Raw genomic sequence first — 19,210 nt, 5'->3', positions numbered from 1 at the left:
TAGCTGCACCAAGACTTTTTGATTTCTTATATGCCCTTCACCAGAATATGCCAGGGTGGGTTACTATAAAATACAGTCCAAAACCATTACAGTGATTTAAAAAGCAATAACCAAGTGAAACAGTTTCAAGCAAAATGCAAGGTATTGGAACTAGACCCAGTTGTGTTTCCTAAGGAAGCTGGTTTTCTTCCACCGTGGTAGAAACTGAGCCACCAGCCTACAACTGATCTTCAATAATGCAACAGTTCTGTATTCAATGCCCTCTCGGATGAGCTTGTAAGTCACCACTTAAACTTGCAGCCCATAACTTTCGGCAAAACAACTAACACATTTTAAAGTAAATTGTAGCTATAATGTTATCTTCATAAAGAAAACAAGGAACCCCCAACATCCTAAACAACAAGGGAATTGAGTCAACAATAAGCATCTTAAACAATGATTTTAAACATGACATTTTAAGCATGCTTTTTTAATTATTATTTTTGAAAGGACAACTATCCAGTATACCTATAGCTAACTAGTTCTGCATTGAACATTCAAAGGGTTGTATCCAATGAAGCCATTGCACAAGCAGAATGAATTCTGTTTCGGCATTGAATCTTCACCTTCCCTTTCATGTGCCTCCACCCGCCCCCCTGCTCTGTGGCTTTTTTGTTTTTCTGAGTGTACAGATTTTTGAGTGTGCATGGGGGGAGTGCATGGAGAAGAGAAATTCTGTTATGCCACTAGCTGCTACTAAGAAACTGGGTAAGGGGAATCCTGGGGTGCAAAATCTTCAAGACAACCATGTGCATATATTCCTACCTGGCCTTAACTCCCCCAAACTAAAGACTATGGGTGGTATTCAACTAGGTTCTGCTCACGGTGGACTCACTGAAATTAAAGAATGTGAATAAGTGATGTCCAGTGATTTCAACAGATCTGTTCTGTTCTGTTAGGAGACTACTCTGGGAAGAATTTCATGCAAGACAATGTACAGATGGTTGCATCTAACCAAATCACTGTGTGGGGGAGCATCTTCCACTTGTGCAACGGAACTTCTCCCCCCACAAATATCTGCTCTAAGGGACCCCCCCAATTCTCCAGAGCAAGTTGGGGGTGCACACTGGGGGGGGGGGAGCTACGATCCAAGGCATGAACAGACGTTGTTCCACTCATGCAATGACCTTGAATCAGATCATTACAATCCCTGTACACTGAGAACAAGAAGTATAGCACAACTTTCAAATGCAAGAGCAGGTTGCATTTCTGCTTCCAAGGCGGCACTGGAATTTCCCACAAGATAAGTGAGAATTATTCAGTGCCTTTTTTGCTTGTGGGCTTTCTCATGTTGATGTTTGGTCTAAACAGATTGGTGGCTCCATTTCTGTCTTCCTGAGTAGGCCTCAAAAGATGGGGAGCGGACACTGGCAGCAGGAATGCAGCCTGGGATTCTGTGCATCTGTACTGCAACATAGTGACAAGGCCTTTACATCACACGGCCTCCAATTCCTTTTGTTTCATGCACCAAAATTAGTATTCACAGAACCCCCGCTTCTTGAAATGAGCACTTTCTGTGTCTGCTTGACACTGTGATGAGACCAAGTTAGACTACACAATAATTTTCTTTGTTTTACTATAGCACTGAGGAATTCTTCTGTTCTCAGCTTCAAATTTTTGCCTGTTTATCATAAATTAGCAGAAACTGATGCTGGATTCCCTACAGTTCAGCAGCTTATAGATCCATTCATGACAAAAAATATTTTTTTAAAGTAAATTAGTAAATGTGTGTTTTTGGTTTTTTTAAAATAAACTATACTTTTAAATTTAACATACAAAGAATGATCATTTTATTAGGGGCAAACTCGGTGATACATATTAAGTTTTCTGTTCCTGCAATAACAATGACTTTAGACCTGTAAAGGGTGTTTGCAAAAGCATTTTTTCTCTAATTTCTACTGATCGTAATACAATGCCTTATCATAAACCAAACTGACTGATTTTTCAAATGTTTTGTTAGATTAGAAGTTACATCTCAGCTCTGGAAAAAAAACCTGTTTGGTCTATCGATAATATATGGGATTTTATATTGCAACATGAAATTCTCATATGCAGCATCTTTGTTACCTGTACAGTTTGTACTGTGTAGATTTTCTTTAAATTTGATGCACATTCAGCAGCTGTTGTCCCAGGAAGTGACCTTGAAAAAAAGAGAGAGAGGAAGAGACCATATAAAGATTCGGTATAGTAAGTGTACTCATCAGATTTATGAAAAGAAACACATTGATATACAGTGCTACCTCTGGTTATGAACTTAATTCGTTCCGGAGGTCCGTTCTTAACCTGAAACCGTTCTTAACCTGAGGTACCACTTTAGCTAATGGTGCCTCCCGCTGCCACCGTGCAATTTCTGCTCTCATCCTGAGGTAAAGTTCTTAACCAGAGGTACTACTTCCAGGTTAGTGAAGTCTGTAACCTAAAGTGTTTGTAACCCAAGGTGTTTGTAACCTGAGGTACCACTGTAATAATAATTATAATAACACAAAAGCATGCTTTTAAAATACATTTATATACAATGAGAACAGGTACCATAACTTACATCATGGAAGTTGACATGGTAAATGGTGAATCTGATCAATATATTTTGGTGGTGTTTTTTTTTAATCAATATATTTGTGTGATCATCCAACTGCTTTACAACGAAGCTGTGTCTTTGAGAATTACCAATACCATGGGATTTGTGGGTGGAAGGAAAATGGAAGTCATTTTTTTAAAAAACCCTATTCTGTTTTGAAGTCAGGTTTGGGGAGGGTGGTTACATCTACTGTCAGAAGGTGATGATATAGTTTCTTGTTTCTCTCTCTCCCTCCCCCCTTCCTTCCAATCCTCTTTTTCAATTTGGTTAATTCATTTTGAAATAGAATGCAGTTTTTATTTAATTTTATAGACATTTTGTCGTTGTAATTCTGCATAAGTTCTATTTGAATCCAGAAATTTTCCTCTTTTTTTCTAAACTATAATCACAAGCGTTGGTGTTGTTAAAAGAAAATAATAATAATAATAATAAAAAACAGGTTACAAATGCTTCAGATTACAAACTCCGCTAACCTGGAAGAGTTACCTCAAGTTGAGAACTTTGCCCCAGGATGAGAGCGGAAATCGTGTGCTGGTGGCGCAGCAGCAGCAAGAGGCCCCACTAGCGAAAGCACGCCTCTAGTTAAGAACAGTTTCAGGTTAAGAACGGACCTCCGGAACGAATTAAGTTCATAACTAGAGGTACCACTGTATTTTGAACATATTCTGCATCTCACAAGGCTTAAAGAAGCATTATTCTCACAACACAGGGGTTTTAATAAATTATTCTATTCATTTTACATCTGTGCCACTAGATGGCAACATTCTATAAATCTAGCAAGACCCTCTCTATAGTGAGTAAAATCCAAGAATAAAAGCTCTTTTATTCTTTTATCTATTTTATTCTTTTATCATGGGACCCCATTCTCATAATGAAATGGGCCATGCAGAGGTCTTAAATGTACCTGCATACATTTCGTACAAATACAGTACAATATACTTCTGGTTAAGTTATCCATATAGACAGTGCTTTTCTTCTAAAAAATGTTTGGCGGATACTCTCATTTTCCTACTCATAATGAAATACTGCCCCCCAATGAGGCCAAACTTAGATTCACAAAATGTTTAGGGGTACACGTACCCCTGCATACTCCCCCCCACCCAGAAAAAAGCACTGGATACAGATATCCTGGAATGCTTTTTATAAGAGACTAACTCTGGAGGAATAATGTTGCTTCTCCGTTGCGAAACTAACTTGAACAGCATCCTATGGACTATTGCAGGCATAGGCAAACTCGGCCCTCCAGATGTTTTGGGACTACAACTCCCATCATCCCTAGCTAACAGGACCAGTGGTCAGGGATGATGGGAGGTGTAGTCCCAAAACATCTGGAGGGCCGAGTTTGCCTATGCCTGGACTACTGAGTTACCAGGATCTATCTAATCTCATGCAAGCAATATGCACCCAATATGGTTCAGTAACCAATTACAACCATAAGCTGACAAACATAGCAGCAAGATGGACAAGTCTTGCCAAGCAAAAAGATCCCATTAGCGGTATCTGTAGCAAAAGGGTAGTGTTTTCTCTGGGCTTGGATTCAGTCTTTGCTCACCTACAGAATTACTGAAACTCAAGGCGCACCTTTATAGCTACTTAACAGGAACACCTGCCTTGCTGTAAGAACTGACCCCTTTTTTTGTACCACGAAAAGCTCCAAATTGGGATAATTTATCAAGCAAGCAGATAATTAATCAAGGGACGCAGGTGGCGCTCTGGGTTAAAGCCTCAGCGCCTAGGACTTGCCGATCGAAAGGTCGGCAGTTCGAATCCCTGCGGCGGGGTGCGCTCCCGCTGCTCGGTCCCAGCGCCTGCCAACCTAGCAGTTCGAAAGCACCCCCGGGTGCAAGTAGATAAATAGGGACCGCTTACCAGCGGGAAGGTAAACGGCGTTTCCGTGTGCGGCTCTGGCTCGCCAGAGCAGCGATGTCACGCTGGCCACGTGACCCGGAAGTGTCTCCGGACAGCGCTGGCCCCTGGCCTCTTGAGTGAGATGGGCGCACCAACCCCAGAGTCTGTCAAGACTGGCCCGTACGGGCAGGGGTACCTTTACCTCTTTATCAAGCAAGCTATCTTTTGGTCCTTCAAAAGAGACTACCAAACTCAGGATAGCAAAGAGATTATGTTATCTTTGTTATAGAAGATGAGCCAAATGAATGTGTGATTGGAGCTACGTGTCTTCTGCTAACAGTTTCATAAACAGATGGAAAGTGAGATAATGCTTAATGTACTGAAAAAGTATCCCTTCTTGTAATGTTTACTCTAGCCAGAGGCAATCATTACATTACAACTTTTTATTTTAAAAAAGCAACCCAAATCCATGACAATATAGGGAATGAGTGGATTTAGACTCTGTCTGAAAAGCAGGTAACAGACAACATCAAAACCAATGGCTGACTGTTGGAATGGCTAGACATGCAAAATTCACTTCTAACTGTACATTTCTCTGGATCACACCTCTTGTTTTTAGTTCCAAATACTATTTCTGTTGATTGGAGAAACACTCAGTACATTTGCAGATGGCAGAAATCTTAGCTATCTTAACTATTTTTAAAGTATGGGTAGAACAAAGATTATTCCAGTAATTTGCCTCACATAGCAATGAACCACATGTCATTTTACAACAGCTTGAGAAAACTGATTTCTCCTTTGGTATGCTGAAGAGAGATGCTGAATCATCTTATTACAAACTTAACTAGAAAATGCACATGCACTCAAGTTAGATTTTCCCCAAACTGATAGCTTCTAGTTAGCTACCTTAGACTATTAACTTCCATCTGCTGCACCTAACACAAAACAGATTCCCGAGAACCTACTAGTGATCTACTAATTATTACTATCACAGGCTTCTTTGGTAAACTTTCATAAGTTGTATTTTAAAGGGGGGAAATACCCAAATGGGCAAGAATTGTAAAAGACATATGATTCACTGCAGATTGCCTCAGACAATACTACGAAACAGCATAGTTTCAGGATGCTATTCAGGGGCAGTCCCACCAAACGCACATTACGGGGATCCAGTTTAGAGGTTACTAAAGCATGTGTGACTGTGGCCGGGTCAGTCATCTCCAGGAAAGAACACAGGTGGTGTAATAGTCAAACCTGTTGAATGGGTTCTTTAAATTTTAGATTTCATTATTGTTTCACAATATTTGTATGTCTTTAAGGGCCAGAGAAAATAACATGACCTAGTTTTACAGCTGTGAAGCAGTATAGCAGGTGCTTTTATGTTAATTAAGCTGTTGGGTATAGTAGGTCACACTTACTGATATAATGTAATTTAGTGAAAAAGGATTTTTTGTTTTTGTTATTTGTTGTTAAACTAAGCAAAAGTTACTTTTGCGTTTCTTGAATGTGTGGTCTCTCCAGCACGCCTTCTGCAGCCCAACTAATCTGTGAAATAGTCAACAAAACAAAACCTAGACAAAGGACTCCTGGATGATCAGGTAGCAGCAGTGATTAGAAGCAGAGACAGATTGACTACAACTCTGCATCCTAAAAGTGGCTGCGCAATGCCCCAGTAGTAAAGGATACTCTTTGCATGCAGGATCCCACATTTAATCCCTGGCACCTCCAGGAAAGGCTGGAGACCCTTGTCTGAAATCATGGAGTGCTGCCAGTCAGTGTAAACAATAGAGTGCTAGATAGGTATAAAAGGTAAAGGACCCCTGGGCGGTTAAGTCCAGTCAAACCTGACTATGGGGTGCAGCGCTCATTTCACTTTCAGGCCGAAGGAGCCAGTGTTTGTCCGCAGACAGCTTTCCGGGTCATGTGGCCAGCATGACTAGACTGCTTCTGGTGCAACGGAAGCCAGAGCACACAGAAATGCCGTTTACCTTTCCGCCACAGCCGTACCTATTTATCAGCTTGCACTGGTGTGCTTTCGAACTGTTTGGTTAGCAGGAGCTGGGACAGCGCAACGGGAGCTCACTCCATCACGGGGATTTGAACTGCCAACCTTCTGATTGGCAGGCTCAGTGGTTTAGACCACACCTGCATCCCTAGCAGTGCTAGATAAACTAATGACATGGCTTGGTGTAAGGCAACTTCCTATGAGGAGTGCAGCCCCGTCCAACACAGGCTGCATACTAAATCCTGGATTACCCACCCTCACTAAACAGAAACAAGCAGATGGGTGCAAAAGAGGGTCTGCCTGGCAGCCTTGGTGTATGAATTTACTTCTGTAAGTGAAGCTCTTCTTCTGTTTATAGAACTACTACCTGAATACATACACGTATGTTGGTGTGAAACAGACCCAAGTGCTGAATCCATGAAACAAAATGATCCTCATTTTGAATCTGCAACATAGTGTAGACAAAATGTAGCTCTCCTGCTATATCAGATGGTGAAATATGTTTCCAAAGGCTGCCATTGTCTACATCTGGTTATGTCAATGAAAGATTTATCATTAACTTTATAGAGGATTGGCATACAGGCCAGCACTGGGCCCAGGTTGACATTCCCACCTAAATGTTAAACTATTTTCTCTAGCAAACTAAAATACGTTTTGGAAGAAGGGAGGGAGAGACTTGGCACAAAAAAGTAAGTTTGGCAATATCAAAATGTCCATGAAAGAGTTCCAAGGGGACAATTTAATACTGATGTGAAAACATTCTGTTAGCACTCCAAGGGTAACCTTGGCCTGCCAGGCTGAGAATGGTATTTCAGTGCAAATTAAGTGACTGTAATCAGACAACAGTGCATGCCTGAAACAAATTTTGTTGAGCGGTTCCTACACAGTCTCTTTCAGAAGACACTCAACGCACTTATGGTGATGACAACAAGTTGTTTTTGGCCAGTAATTTACTCCACAAGGCTTTCATTACTTTCACTTCCCTGAAATTAAGAGGGCAAATGTCAGATGGCCACTGACAGTCACCCTATTCCATAGTGAAATAAGAACTAACCTATTCCAGTGAAACTGGAACTAACAACAGCAGAGGATAATATACAACTGATGCCTAAACAACATGTCTATTAAGGGTGTGTCCCTTAACAGCTGCAATTTATACACTTCTGAAATAGTTAGTTGATCTCTGGTTTAAAAATATTCTTATTTTTATTGTATAGTTTTAAGTATGACTGTTGTAAACCACTCCGATATCATTTATGAATAAGCAGTATATAAATATTTGTACAAATTAAATTAAATTTCCTGTCACTGAATGAACATGAGAAACCTTTACTTAACATGTTAAACTAAACCTTTTTTGAAACAAAAAAAATTCCTTCCAGTAGCACCTTAAAGACCAACTAAGTTAGTTCTTGGTATGAGCTTTCGTGTACATGCACACTTCTTCAGATACACTGAAACAGAAGTTACCAGACCCTTCTATATAGTGAGAAGGTGGGGAGGGGTATTACTCAGAAGGGTGGTGGGAATGGGTGATTGGCATCTGGGTTTCTCTTTCTCAAGCTCTGGGAAGAAGACCTTTCATTGCCTACAGACAGCCACCCAATCTTAAACAACTCCTAACCCACAATAATACTACAACCAGACCTAACACGGACACTGGCACCAGAGCCTGCAATGAACCCAGATGCCAACTTTGCTGCCACATACACCCGGACAACACCATTACTGGCCCCAACAACATCACACATACCATCTCGGGACTATTTAATTGCTCATCGTCTAACATTGTGTATGCCATCAAATGCCAACAGTGTCCTTCAGCTCTCTATATTGGACAAGCAGGCCAGACCTTACACCAAAGAATAAACGGACATAAATCGGACATCAGGAATCACAAGACAGAGAAACCAGTAGGAGAACACTTCAATCTCCCAGGACATTCTATACAAGATCTCAAAGTAGCTGTTTTACTACAAAGGAATTTCAGAAATAGACTGGAAAGAGAAGCTGCTGAATTGCAACTTATCACCAAACTTAAAACCATGGAGAGACCTGGTCTGAACAAAGACATTGGATTCTTATCTCATTATACATGACAAAGCCATTTTTCACCTTCTCACCCCTTGCTTTTTCCTGTAAGACCTATTGCAGTCGTTAAGAGTCGTCAACAGGTATCTGCCAATCACCCATTCCCACCACCCTTCACAGCTATCTGCCAATCACCCATTCCCACCACCCTTCTGAGTAATACCCCTCCCCACCTTCTCACTATATAGAAGGGTCTGGAAACTTCTGTTTCAGTGTATCTGAAGAAGTGTGCATGCACACGAAAGCTCATACCAAGAACTAATTTAGTTGGTCTTTAAGGTGCTACTGGAAGGAATTTTTTTTGTTTTGACTATGGCAGACCAACACGGCTACCTATCTGTAACTAAACCTTTTTTGGTTAAATAACATCTAGCTACAGTGCTTTTAACTCACTCATAGTGGGCTGTAGTCAACTTTTATGCAGAGTGCACACACTGAAATTAGTGACCACAACTAACTTAGGTCAGTTACAGATAGGTAGCCGTGTTGGTCTGCCATAGTCAAAACAAAAAAAAATCCTTCCAGTAGCACCTTAAAGACCAACTAAGTCAGTTCTTGGTATGAGCTTTCGTGTGCATGCACACTTCTTCATATACTTCTGTTTCAGTGTATCTGAAGAAGTGTGCATGCACACGAAAGCTCATACCAAGAACTGACTTAGTTGGTCTTTAAGATGCTACTGGAAGGAATTTTTTTTGTTTTAACTTAGGTCAATTAATTTCAATAAATCTACTCCAAGTAAAAGATAGTTAACTACAACCCTGTCTTTTTAACCATGCATAACACATACAGCACCATAAATCCCCCCCCCCCGAGAAATGTAAGAGAAGTATGCTAGGTGAAACAAATATTTTCTAAGTTTTTAGTCTACATCAGGAATATTTGTCAGGCTCTTTAAAAACGCACATGTACTTTACATTTCATGCAAAATTATAATCATAAAATGTGCAAAAAGTGTACGGTTGTATTAAACAAATACAAAGTAAAATCTAACGTTTCACAATTAGCAGAATGTGGTGCAATAGCACGGAGAGATAAAAATCAGATTGCGAAATTCTGGTTCAAGTTACTACTAACATTTCTAGCAGTAACAAAGGTGCCGGGACTCCTGGAAACCACAACCTCTAAATCTGGTGATCCAGTAAGTGCTAATCCCAGATCGGCATCAGGTTTTGCAAGCCTTATGACCTCCCTCCTCCCGCCTTCTGCAGAGGGGAGTGACAGAACGAACTTCAAATGACTGTGCTGCAAATGTCAGGTGTGCCTGTAGGTGGTGATGTGTACAAACGAAGCTCTCTGAGTTACCTCTTCCCTTTTCTTTCTCTCTCTTTCTGGAACAGAGGCTCTTTGATCATTATAATACCATACAGAACGGTACTATGTAGAGCGATGCAGATTCTCATTAGGTTTATTTCTATGATTATGGATGAAATTCAGTGTAGCACTAAGTGGGGAATGTGTGCATGGAAGGAAGTCCACTCACACAATGAGACTTCCCTCCACCCCACAAACCCTAAACTGTTCTGGGTCTTACTCCTTCACTGCTAGCAGCTGGTGGTCAGGGTGTAGTTTAAAAGGCTAGTTAGTATAAGGCCTCCATCTCGAGTTTTCCACTCGCTGGGAATAACACAGGTCTCTAGCTCCTAGTTTTTCTGCCTTACCTGAACTATCTGCCCTTGGACTATTGCCTGTCTTTCTACCTAGGTCACATTTGAACCTAGACTGATTCTTGATGCTTGATCCTGGTTTGTTTGGACCAGGGGTTGGCAAACTAAGTACTGGAGGCCAGATCAGGCCCAATTGCCTTCAGGATCCAGCCCGTAGACTGTCCATGGATCGGCATGGGGATTCTGTTCGTTCGGGCTGCACCATTTTCCCCTCCCTGTGCCATTCCATTCCCCCCCTTCCTCACACACACCGTGGCGGCGCCTCCTCCCTCCCTCCTCCTGGCTTCTCCCCACCCTGCCTAGAGGAGGAAGTGGGCTGGGCTGAGCTGGCTGAGTGCCATTTTAAACAGCCCCTGTCTGGAGCCAGCCCTTTCACACCGCTCATCTTCACTCTGCCGCCGCCACCCTGGTGCTCCTGTGGGCCAGAGAGCGGTGCGGATGAGCTCGCTCTGCCTACCCATGAGAAGCAGCAGCAGCAGCCCCTGGGAAGGTAAGTGGGGATGGGGAGGAGGACTACTTGCCCTCCCCTCCCCTCTTCTTCCAGCTCCCCCCCCCCAGCGCCGCTTCTCCAGCCCAGCACAAGGTCTGAGGGACAGTGGACCGGCCCACGGCTAATTTCTTTTGCCAACCCCTGGTTTGGACTGTGCTGCATCTGCAATGCTGCCCTTGCTTATGAATACTTTAGTGAGAGGCTTAGAACTCCTGTAAGTGAGGCCCTAGCATCTGAGGGCATCCCTGGACTGTGAACACCTCCTGAATCTATGAGGTGGGTGATCACAAGAGTGGGGGCTTTTTCTGTGGTGGCTCCACACTATTAACACCCCCCCTCAGTAGAGTGGCAGCATGTGATTACAAAGGCTTTTCAGAAGGCCTTAAATAATCATTTGTTTTGTTTGGCCTACCCTAGCACTGACTGCAATCTAGAGTATGGTTAAGGAGCAGGAGTTCCGAGTCTGTTTCAATTTTGTCAGTTACTCTTAGTGTATACAATAATTTCTTATACAGTACTTAGTAATTTTATTGTTGTAAGTTGCTTTGGATGGGTTTTGTCTGGAAAAGTGGCATACAAATATTTGTCCACAGGCTTTAGCTGAGATTCCTGCATTGCAGGGGGTTGGACTAGATGACCCTTGGTGTCCCTTCCGACTCTTAAGATTCTATGATTCAAGCTGCCAAACACAGCAGCTTGCAAGATTCACCACTTGGCAATCAGGTGGGGTAACTTAGTTGGAAGAACAGGTTCTTCTTCCACACAATCTAAATGCCATGAATAGCTAACATATGACTGGGTAAATAAACTGGTAACTTTTGTAGAATAGCCCGTAAGGTTGAAGGTTGTCACTTTGGCTACCAAGCTAACAACCTTCAATCCACAGAGCTGTTGTGTCAATTGCAGGCTGTGCAGTCGTAATCTGCCAAGTAGGAAGATGCAAAATGTGCTTTGACCCAATGGGGATTCATCCTACCTCCTGGACCAGAGGTCACAGTAATCTAGCCAAACTACCTACCAGGTGAAGCTGGAACATGTGCACAAGAGGGTGACCAAGATACGAATCAATGACTTCTGCTGTTTCATACAACCAAAGGCGGCATTGTGCTTGCTATTGGCACGTATTTATTTGCATGTGTTTGGTATTTATTATGAGAACCAACTTTACCTGAATCTGGTTGGCCACTGCTTAAGCAGAATAGATGGCCCTTTAAGCTGGCCTAGCTTTTATGCATGCCTCAGATGAACTGCTACCACTGCAATATGTGACCTCGCTTTAGTCCAGTCATTAAAACATGGTAAGGGAAACACTGGCCCTCCATATATTGTTGGACTACTACTCACATAATCATCTCTGGCCACTGGTGAGGCTGACTGGGACTGATGGAAGCTGGAATCCAACAGCATCCATAGAGCCCCAGCCTGCCCACCTCTGCAAAAAGGATTTCAGAAGATTCTATTCTGCATGTGAGAAGGCCAGATTAACTTGGGGTGGAACTGAAGGCAGAAGAGGAGTCCTGTTCCAGACTTAGCCTACCAATTACGGTACTCTAATTTCCAATCATCTAAATAATAATAAACCTCAGCAAGTGCCCAGCTGCCTTGTTCTGTCCTCAAGACTATGGCTTCTAATAATAGGTTGGGGTCGGGTAGGGTCACTGATGTAACTGCAGAAGAAAAGTCTTTTACAAATGTTTCCTTACTGAAAACAAGGCTGTGATGGAAAACGTGTAGTGGGCTGACTTCCTGCTAAAGTAGCCCTCAAATTAGGAGGCACATCTTGAGTGGGGGATTCTTTCCTTGTGTGGCACATTACATAATTTGCAGTATGTACAGAAATTTAAGAGTATTCCATTTATGTGAGTCTCACTCACTATGGTGGCATTTCTGCAAGCTGATCTTGGGTTTGTTACCTTTCAGTAATGTCTTACTCTTGGCATCCAAGTAATTAAACAACCTTGGAAGGATTTGTATCATCAAAGGCCCGATATTTTATTTTTTTCAAAACGCATGAGATACAGACAACTGAAATGAAAGGTTGTAAATATCTAGATGGCTCCCTGAGTGTAATTATGCATGAAACCAACACATAATATGATAGCAATCATAGAAACTCAAGAGTATGAAGGGTTTTTTTTTAATGAACAAAACAGCTTTTGCTAACGGCTTTGGGCAGTAATTGCCAGCATAGTGCCGTTCAGAATGATCAACTGTCAGGGGTGGGAGCTGTAGTACAACAAACATCTGGCAGTCACTATGTTGGCCAGGCATAGGCAAACTCCAGCCCTCCAGAAGTTTGGGACTACAATTCCCATCATCCCTGACCACTGGTCCTGTTAGCTAGGGATGATGGGAATTGTAGTCCCAAACATCTGGAGGGCCGGAGTTTGCCTATGTCTGATGTTGGCTATACCCCTGACTTAGGAAGTAAATTACAACCTGGACAGAGATTTGATTGTCTATTCCTGTCCTCTACTTCTGCACGCTTATCTCTCCTTCACAATTCCTGCCCTTAAGAAACTAGAACAAAACTCATTGATACCCCCACCATGGTATATAACCAAATATATATCACCTAAATAATATGTATCTAATCACTGATTTAACTTTTTGGGTACTTCATGTAACTGGTGAAAACTGGATGCTATGGATTAGTCCCGGGAGGAGGGGGGATATTTTTTTTAAAAAATGCAACAATAGGAAAGCACCTAACATCATATTTGGTGCCACATCTGGTGAATCCCAACTTGGGAGAAAGGTGGGATATAAATGCATTAAATAATAAAAATGTTGGCTTATAGTGACCCTAGAGATTTCTCGTCACCTTTTGTTGCTTTGTTTGCTTACCCAAGGCCTTTTGAATGGTTTTGCTGAACTATTTCTAGCCTGCAGACACACTGTGTTTTGGGCACCTTGCTTGCTTCTACAATCAATATATGGATTATACCGAAGGGGTTTGTAAGGTGAGGTAGCTTAGATCGTTCTTTATCCTTCAGCAAGATGCCCTGCCATGTGTTGAAATACCTAATGCAAGATGGCTATAATTTAAAGGCAGCAGGAGCAATCTTGACCTACAAGCTATGAGAAAATTTAAAAAGTATAATTTCCTGATGAGTTTAAGCGGACAATGAGATGGCAGAGATGTGATTTTAGCAGCAAAAATGCGGACCCAGATGAGGAGTGAATTCTACTTCCTTACCTCCTTGCATCTTCTTTCCCAAGTACAGGGGTGCCCCACAAGACGAACGCCTCGCAAGATGAAAAACCCGCTAGACGAAAGGGTTTTCCGTTTTTGGAGGCGCTTCGCTAAACGAATTTCTCTATGGGGTTGCTTTGCAAGACGAAAAAATCTTGCGAGTTCCCGTGTTTTTTTCTGCTTTTTTCCGCCCTTTCCCTAAGCGCTAAGCCGCTTCTCAGCTGTTCCGCTGATAAGCCGCTTCTCAGCTGATCGCTAAAAGCCGCTAGACCGCTAATAGCGCTAATCCGCTAAGCTGTCAATGGGCTTGCTTCGCAAGACGAAAAAACCGCTGGACGAAGAAAATCGCGGAACGGATTAATTTCGTCTTGCGAGGCACCACTGTACTTTTGCTGAGCTCCAAAACATCAAGTGACTTTGGTTGTGAGAGGTAAAGGGGTGGCACATCTCACCAATGTGTTCCTTTTGCTGTTAAAATCAGATGCACTTCCCACTAACTTCACGATATCAGAGTTCCATTTTTAAGTACACAAAACTACCATGGTCACATTGTAGCTTGTCCCTTAGTATTTCATTTCAGCAAACCCTTCAGTGGTTGTAAAAGGTGCTAACCAAATGCAATTGGTCATAAGAACATTTCAGGATTTATGTAGCTTGCCAGAGAAAGCTGTTTATACCTCAAGGACATGTTTCTTTCTCAAGTTACAAAAGCAGATTGGTACAGGAAAACAAGCCAACCACCTATGACAAGCTCCGAATGGACAGCGTGCGTGTGTGTCATTTGACAAGTACTGGGATATCATGGAGTTATAAAAAGCATAGCTAAAGAAGCAACCAATTGTAGTCTGATGCAGTATAAGAAAGCAAGCATGTCAGTCTGATTTTGTAATGACTGGAGGAGTGGATCTGGAATGAGAGACACTGGGAACAAGTCTTATATGGCTTTGAATCTTGTGGAAAATAAACACAGGATAGAGATTTTAAGAAAGGATTATGCTTTCTTAGCAAAAAAGAGAGGGGAACCAAGGTTTGTTTGTTTTTTATAATGAGTGGAGGGAAGGATGGATTCTCAGACAGATCTATTTTAAAGCAGTGAATGAAAAACAAGGTAGGAAGAGATCATGTTGCAAATTATGGACAGTTAAGAGCAGATCAAAGTTTCAACCATAGAAGGATATTTCAAGAATATGGGTTGATATAAAATAAAATAGCAAAGGGAAGAGACAGTAGTTAATCCTTTGTAAAAATTGCCAAGGCTCACCCAGAAGTTTCACCTGTTGATTGTCTGCCCATTGTAGGACTTTAAAGGAAAGGTGGAAAGGGGCAACCAAGCACGGATTGTAAGGTTTGTGCTGAAATAATGTTTGCCATTGATACATGTTCACTAAGTGTCTTTGTGTGTGTGTAAATAATCTGCCTTTAATCCAGAATAACTACCACCCACTAGTTCCCTAACTTTCATTATACAGTGGTGCCTCGCAAGACGAAATTAATTCGTTCCGCAAGTCTTTTCGTCTTGCGAGTTTTTCGTCTTGCGAAGCACGGTTTCCCATAGGAATGCACTGAAAATCAATCAATGCGTTCCTATGGAAACCGCCTTCAGACCAGGTCCGGGGACAGTCTGTCCCCCGACCTCTTCTGAAGGCCGGCGGGGAGGCGAAAGTCTTTGCTTCCCCCCGCCTGCCTTCCCGGGACAGCGGAGACTTCTCCGCTGTCCCGGGGCGATTTAAAAGCCCCCAGGAAGGCAGGCAGGGGGGACAAAGACTTTTGCCCCCCGCCAGCCTTCAGAAGAGGTCCTGGTCCTGAATGCTGTTCTGAATGTTGGCGGTGGGGAGGAAAAACCCTCCTCCCACCGCAAGCCCCGGGAACAGAGGAGAAGCGCTGCGCACCTTCCCCTCTGTTCCCGGACCTGTCCTGAAGGCTTGCGGTGGGAGGAGGGCTTTCCTCCCCACCGCCAACATTCAGAATGCTGTTCTGAATGTTGGCGGTGGGGAGGAAAAACCCTGCTCCCACCGCAAGCCCCGGGAACAGAGGAGAAGCCCTTCGCGCCTTGTCCTCTGTTCCCTTACCTCCCACCGCAAGCCTTAGGACAGGTCTGGGAACAGAGGAGAAGGCGCGCTGCGCTTCCCCGCTGTCTCCGGAGATTTCCCTATGGGCTTTCGTCTTGCGAAGCAAGCCCATAGGGAAATTCGTCTTGCGAAGCCGCTAAAAAATCGGAAAACCCTTTCGTCTTGCGGGTTTTTCGTTTAGCGAGGCATTCGTCTTGCGGGGCACCACTGTAATCCACTTCACCAACACCATAGTTTCTTATAGGCATGCACAGAAAGATAATGCCAAATAGGATGGTTAATGGTTATTAAAGAGTCATCGGTTTGTACTGTGGCCTGGAATACACACCTTTAAAGGGCGAAAAAATAGTCATTTCTAAATTGTGAATATTACCTATATTACCACTATGCTTTCCCCCCAAGATGACTTCTAAAGTGACTCTGTGATGTGGCACAGAAGAACCTTGCAGCACAATCCTACTTGTTTGTTCAGTGGGAATTACTCCCAGGTAAAAGTGTATAGGATAGTAGCCCCACTGTTCTTTAATGCGTGTGGATGTGCCCCCCTGTGGGGAAGACTAGGAAGAATGAGTGGGAAAAACAGCAGTAAGCAGTCTCAAAAGTAAGTAGGGAAAGACAGAAACTGTTTAGCTGGTAAAAGAGGCCTTGCTGTGGCACGGCCCCTCTCTGATATTGGGTAAAGGATTATGGCTAAGTCTTTGCCTCAATTTATGCCTTGTGTTTTTTTTTAAATAAAGCATGTGGACTGCATTGTCCACTGATGCAAAAGAAGTAGCAGTACCCCTTTTAACTTCTTGTCACTGGTGGGGAAAACGGGGTGCACACGACAATAGGTTTCTCATCAAGGCCTGTTTTATGGTACGTGCAATTAAAAAACCTTATTGTTAAATTTATAATCTCACCCTTCCTCCCAAAGGAGGCCAGGGCAAAACAAATACTTTGTTTTGTTTTGCTTTAGCTTAGGGAATCCATACCCTAGGGGATGTATTTCCAGACAGCAGCTGGTCTGAAAACTATCCAGAGAAGGTTGGTTAAATCAATAAACAAACCACCTTAAGCGCTGGGTGCATTAAAAAGAAGTTCCGAAACTGGCAACAAAGGGAAGCGGAGCAGAAATGCCACCCAATGGGATAAAAACACAATAGCTAGGATGCCCCAAGTTGTTCTAGCGTACCTAAGAGGCGAGCCTTTCCCAAGGCAACCCACCGAGTAATGTTGCCCCTTTCCCACCCGACCTTGTGCGTCTCAAACCTTGAGGAGGGGTATAGCTGCACTTGTTGGCTTTTCTGCCTGCAAGCTAGATGCGCGCATGCATTGTGTGTGGATACCACCGAGTCAGGAAAAGTGAGCCTCTATCACTTTCCTCTAAGAGCCCCTATCACTTCAACACGCTTAACAGGGATGATCCCCCGCTTTGGAAAAAGAGGTCTCAAGAGTTCAAAACCTCGCGTTGAGAACCCTGGAAATAGCGAGGAGGAGAAAGCGAGCCTGAGGGCGCCCAGGGCTGGTTGCCGGGGGGGGGGGTGGAGTGTGGGAGAGCCAAGGAAGGACAGAAACAGCAGCTCTGGGTGGGTTAAGCGAAGTGAAGCAATCGGTGGGGCTTGGAGTACAGACCCCCCCCTTTTTTTCGTTGGCCTCGGCGGAGAAGGGAATTAATTCGCCGTGGGGACGGGGAAGGAGCGAGCTGAGCAGGAGAGGAGGCGGCGGCGGCGAACAAAGGCCGGCCGCCCACCCCACCGCTGCCCCCTCGAGCGCGCCTTTTCCCACCCTACCGGCGCGGGAGAGGCGAGCTCCAGGCCCCGCGCTCTCGCCGCGAGCTCCTTCTCCTCCTCCTGCCGCTCGCCTTCCCCATCCGGTGTGCCGGCGGCCCCGCACTCACTTGTCGAGCCAGAAGGTCCACGGCGAGTGGAGCGGGATCCCCTCGCCGGCGTCGGGCTCCAGGCCGCTCAGCTGCTGCTGCGGGTCGGGGTCGAGGTCGGCCTCGTCGTCCGCCTGGTGCTGCTGCTGTGGCGCCGCCGCTGCCGGGCTCGGGGGCTCGGGCGGGCCCGGCTGCCTCTCGGGGGGGCTGAGCGCCATTGCCCTGCGCTTCCTTCGGCCCAGGCTGAGTCAGCGCCGCCTCGCTCGGCGAAAGCCCGCCTTGTTGCGTACACAGCCGGCGGGCAGCAGGGGGCCCTGCCCGCCCGCTGCAAATCTGGCACGCCGAGCGGGCAGGCCTCGCTCGCTCTGTCGCTGGCTGGGGGGATCTCGCCTATTTATAGCGCCTTTGGCTGAGCGGCGGCCCCCTGCCCCGAGCGGCTTGCAGTCTCCTCTCCCACCCATGTCTCCTCCATTCAATCTCGTCACAGTGGAGGGAGGCGCAGCTGGTGCTTTGAGCAGATCCCGGGGGTGTATTTTTGTCACACACTCTCTCTTCGCTGCCCGCTATTTAACTGGCCATAAGTGAGTTTAAAACTAAGCCGTTACAATAAATTGAATCTGGATGGGTGTTGGTTTTGTTCGAGAAGCTGGGCTTCAGATTCCACCTCGACCTAAACTCATCTGCCTTCATTGGGTTTGCCCCATTTACACCAGCTTTGTTAGATGGGAAGAGGCGCAGAAAATTATAGTGTGTAATTTGAGCATCCACAGTCGGCTGAGATGGAATTTGAAGCCTCTTTGGACACATCTTAACACTTTCCACTGGCTCTTTTACCAGTCTATGAATGATATGCCTGTTCAAACATGTAAGCTCTTTCACAGGCAGAATCATTGGACGTGATTCTGCTTCCCCACATGCACATTCAAGTTCTACACATAATGTATAAAGAATTCGTGGTTTGTTTTAATAGGTGTCATGTTCTGCTTCTTTTGTGCATGAATTGCACTTGCAGATTGTGAAGTGGCCTCATTAGTTAGCAACAAGCACAAATGGTTGGACAGCGCACTATGAGCTGTGGGGGGGAATCCTCACAAGTTTGTTGGGGTTTTTTGCATACGTGCACACACAGTCATTTTGGATTAACTGGCTACTTTTCAGCACTATTCAGTTGGAGCATGATCCCTTTCTGCATTATTTTTTTTAATGGTAACATGGATTGAAAAAATAAGCCTCTTCCCCCAAGTTATATGATTCCATTTTGAAGATAGAAGCTACACATGGATGCTTCCTGTGATCCTTTCTGTGTGATGCATGGACTTCTGAACACGAGAAGTTTGAACTTCTACTACAGTAGTCTATGGTTGTTCTGTAAACG

The 19,210-nt window shown here is 44.1% G+C and overlaps 1 protein-coding gene across 1 annotated transcript in view; it reads right to left on the bottom strand.

The window, feature by feature from the left end:
* EIF4E3 (eukaryotic translation initiation factor 4E family member 3) overlaps nt 1-18,218 on the bottom strand; it is a 29,778-nt gene extending 11,560 nt beyond the window's left edge. Inside the window, exons 1-2 of the mRNA XM_083725308.1 lie at nt 17,857-18,218; nt 2,107-2,179 (exon numbers count right to left, since the gene is read on the bottom strand). Of these exons, the coding sequence (XP_083581434.1) occupies nt 2,107-2,179; nt 17,857-18,053 (270 nt within the window). The 5' untranslated portion in view covers nt 18,054-18,218. The remainder of the gene's footprint in view (nt 1-2,106; nt 2,180-17,856) is intronic.
* Nucleotides 18,219-19,210: the final 992 nt, after the last annotated feature.

The sequence above is a fragment of the Podarcis gaigeae genome (genome assembly GCF_964106915.1).
Source record: "Podarcis gaigeae genome assembly, chromosome: 2".
NCBI lineage: Eukaryota > Metazoa > Chordata > Lepidosauria > Squamata > Lacertidae > Podarcis > Podarcis gaigeae.
Note: the sequence above shows the minus strand (reverse complement) of the source record. Positions and strands in the feature narration are given on the sequence as shown.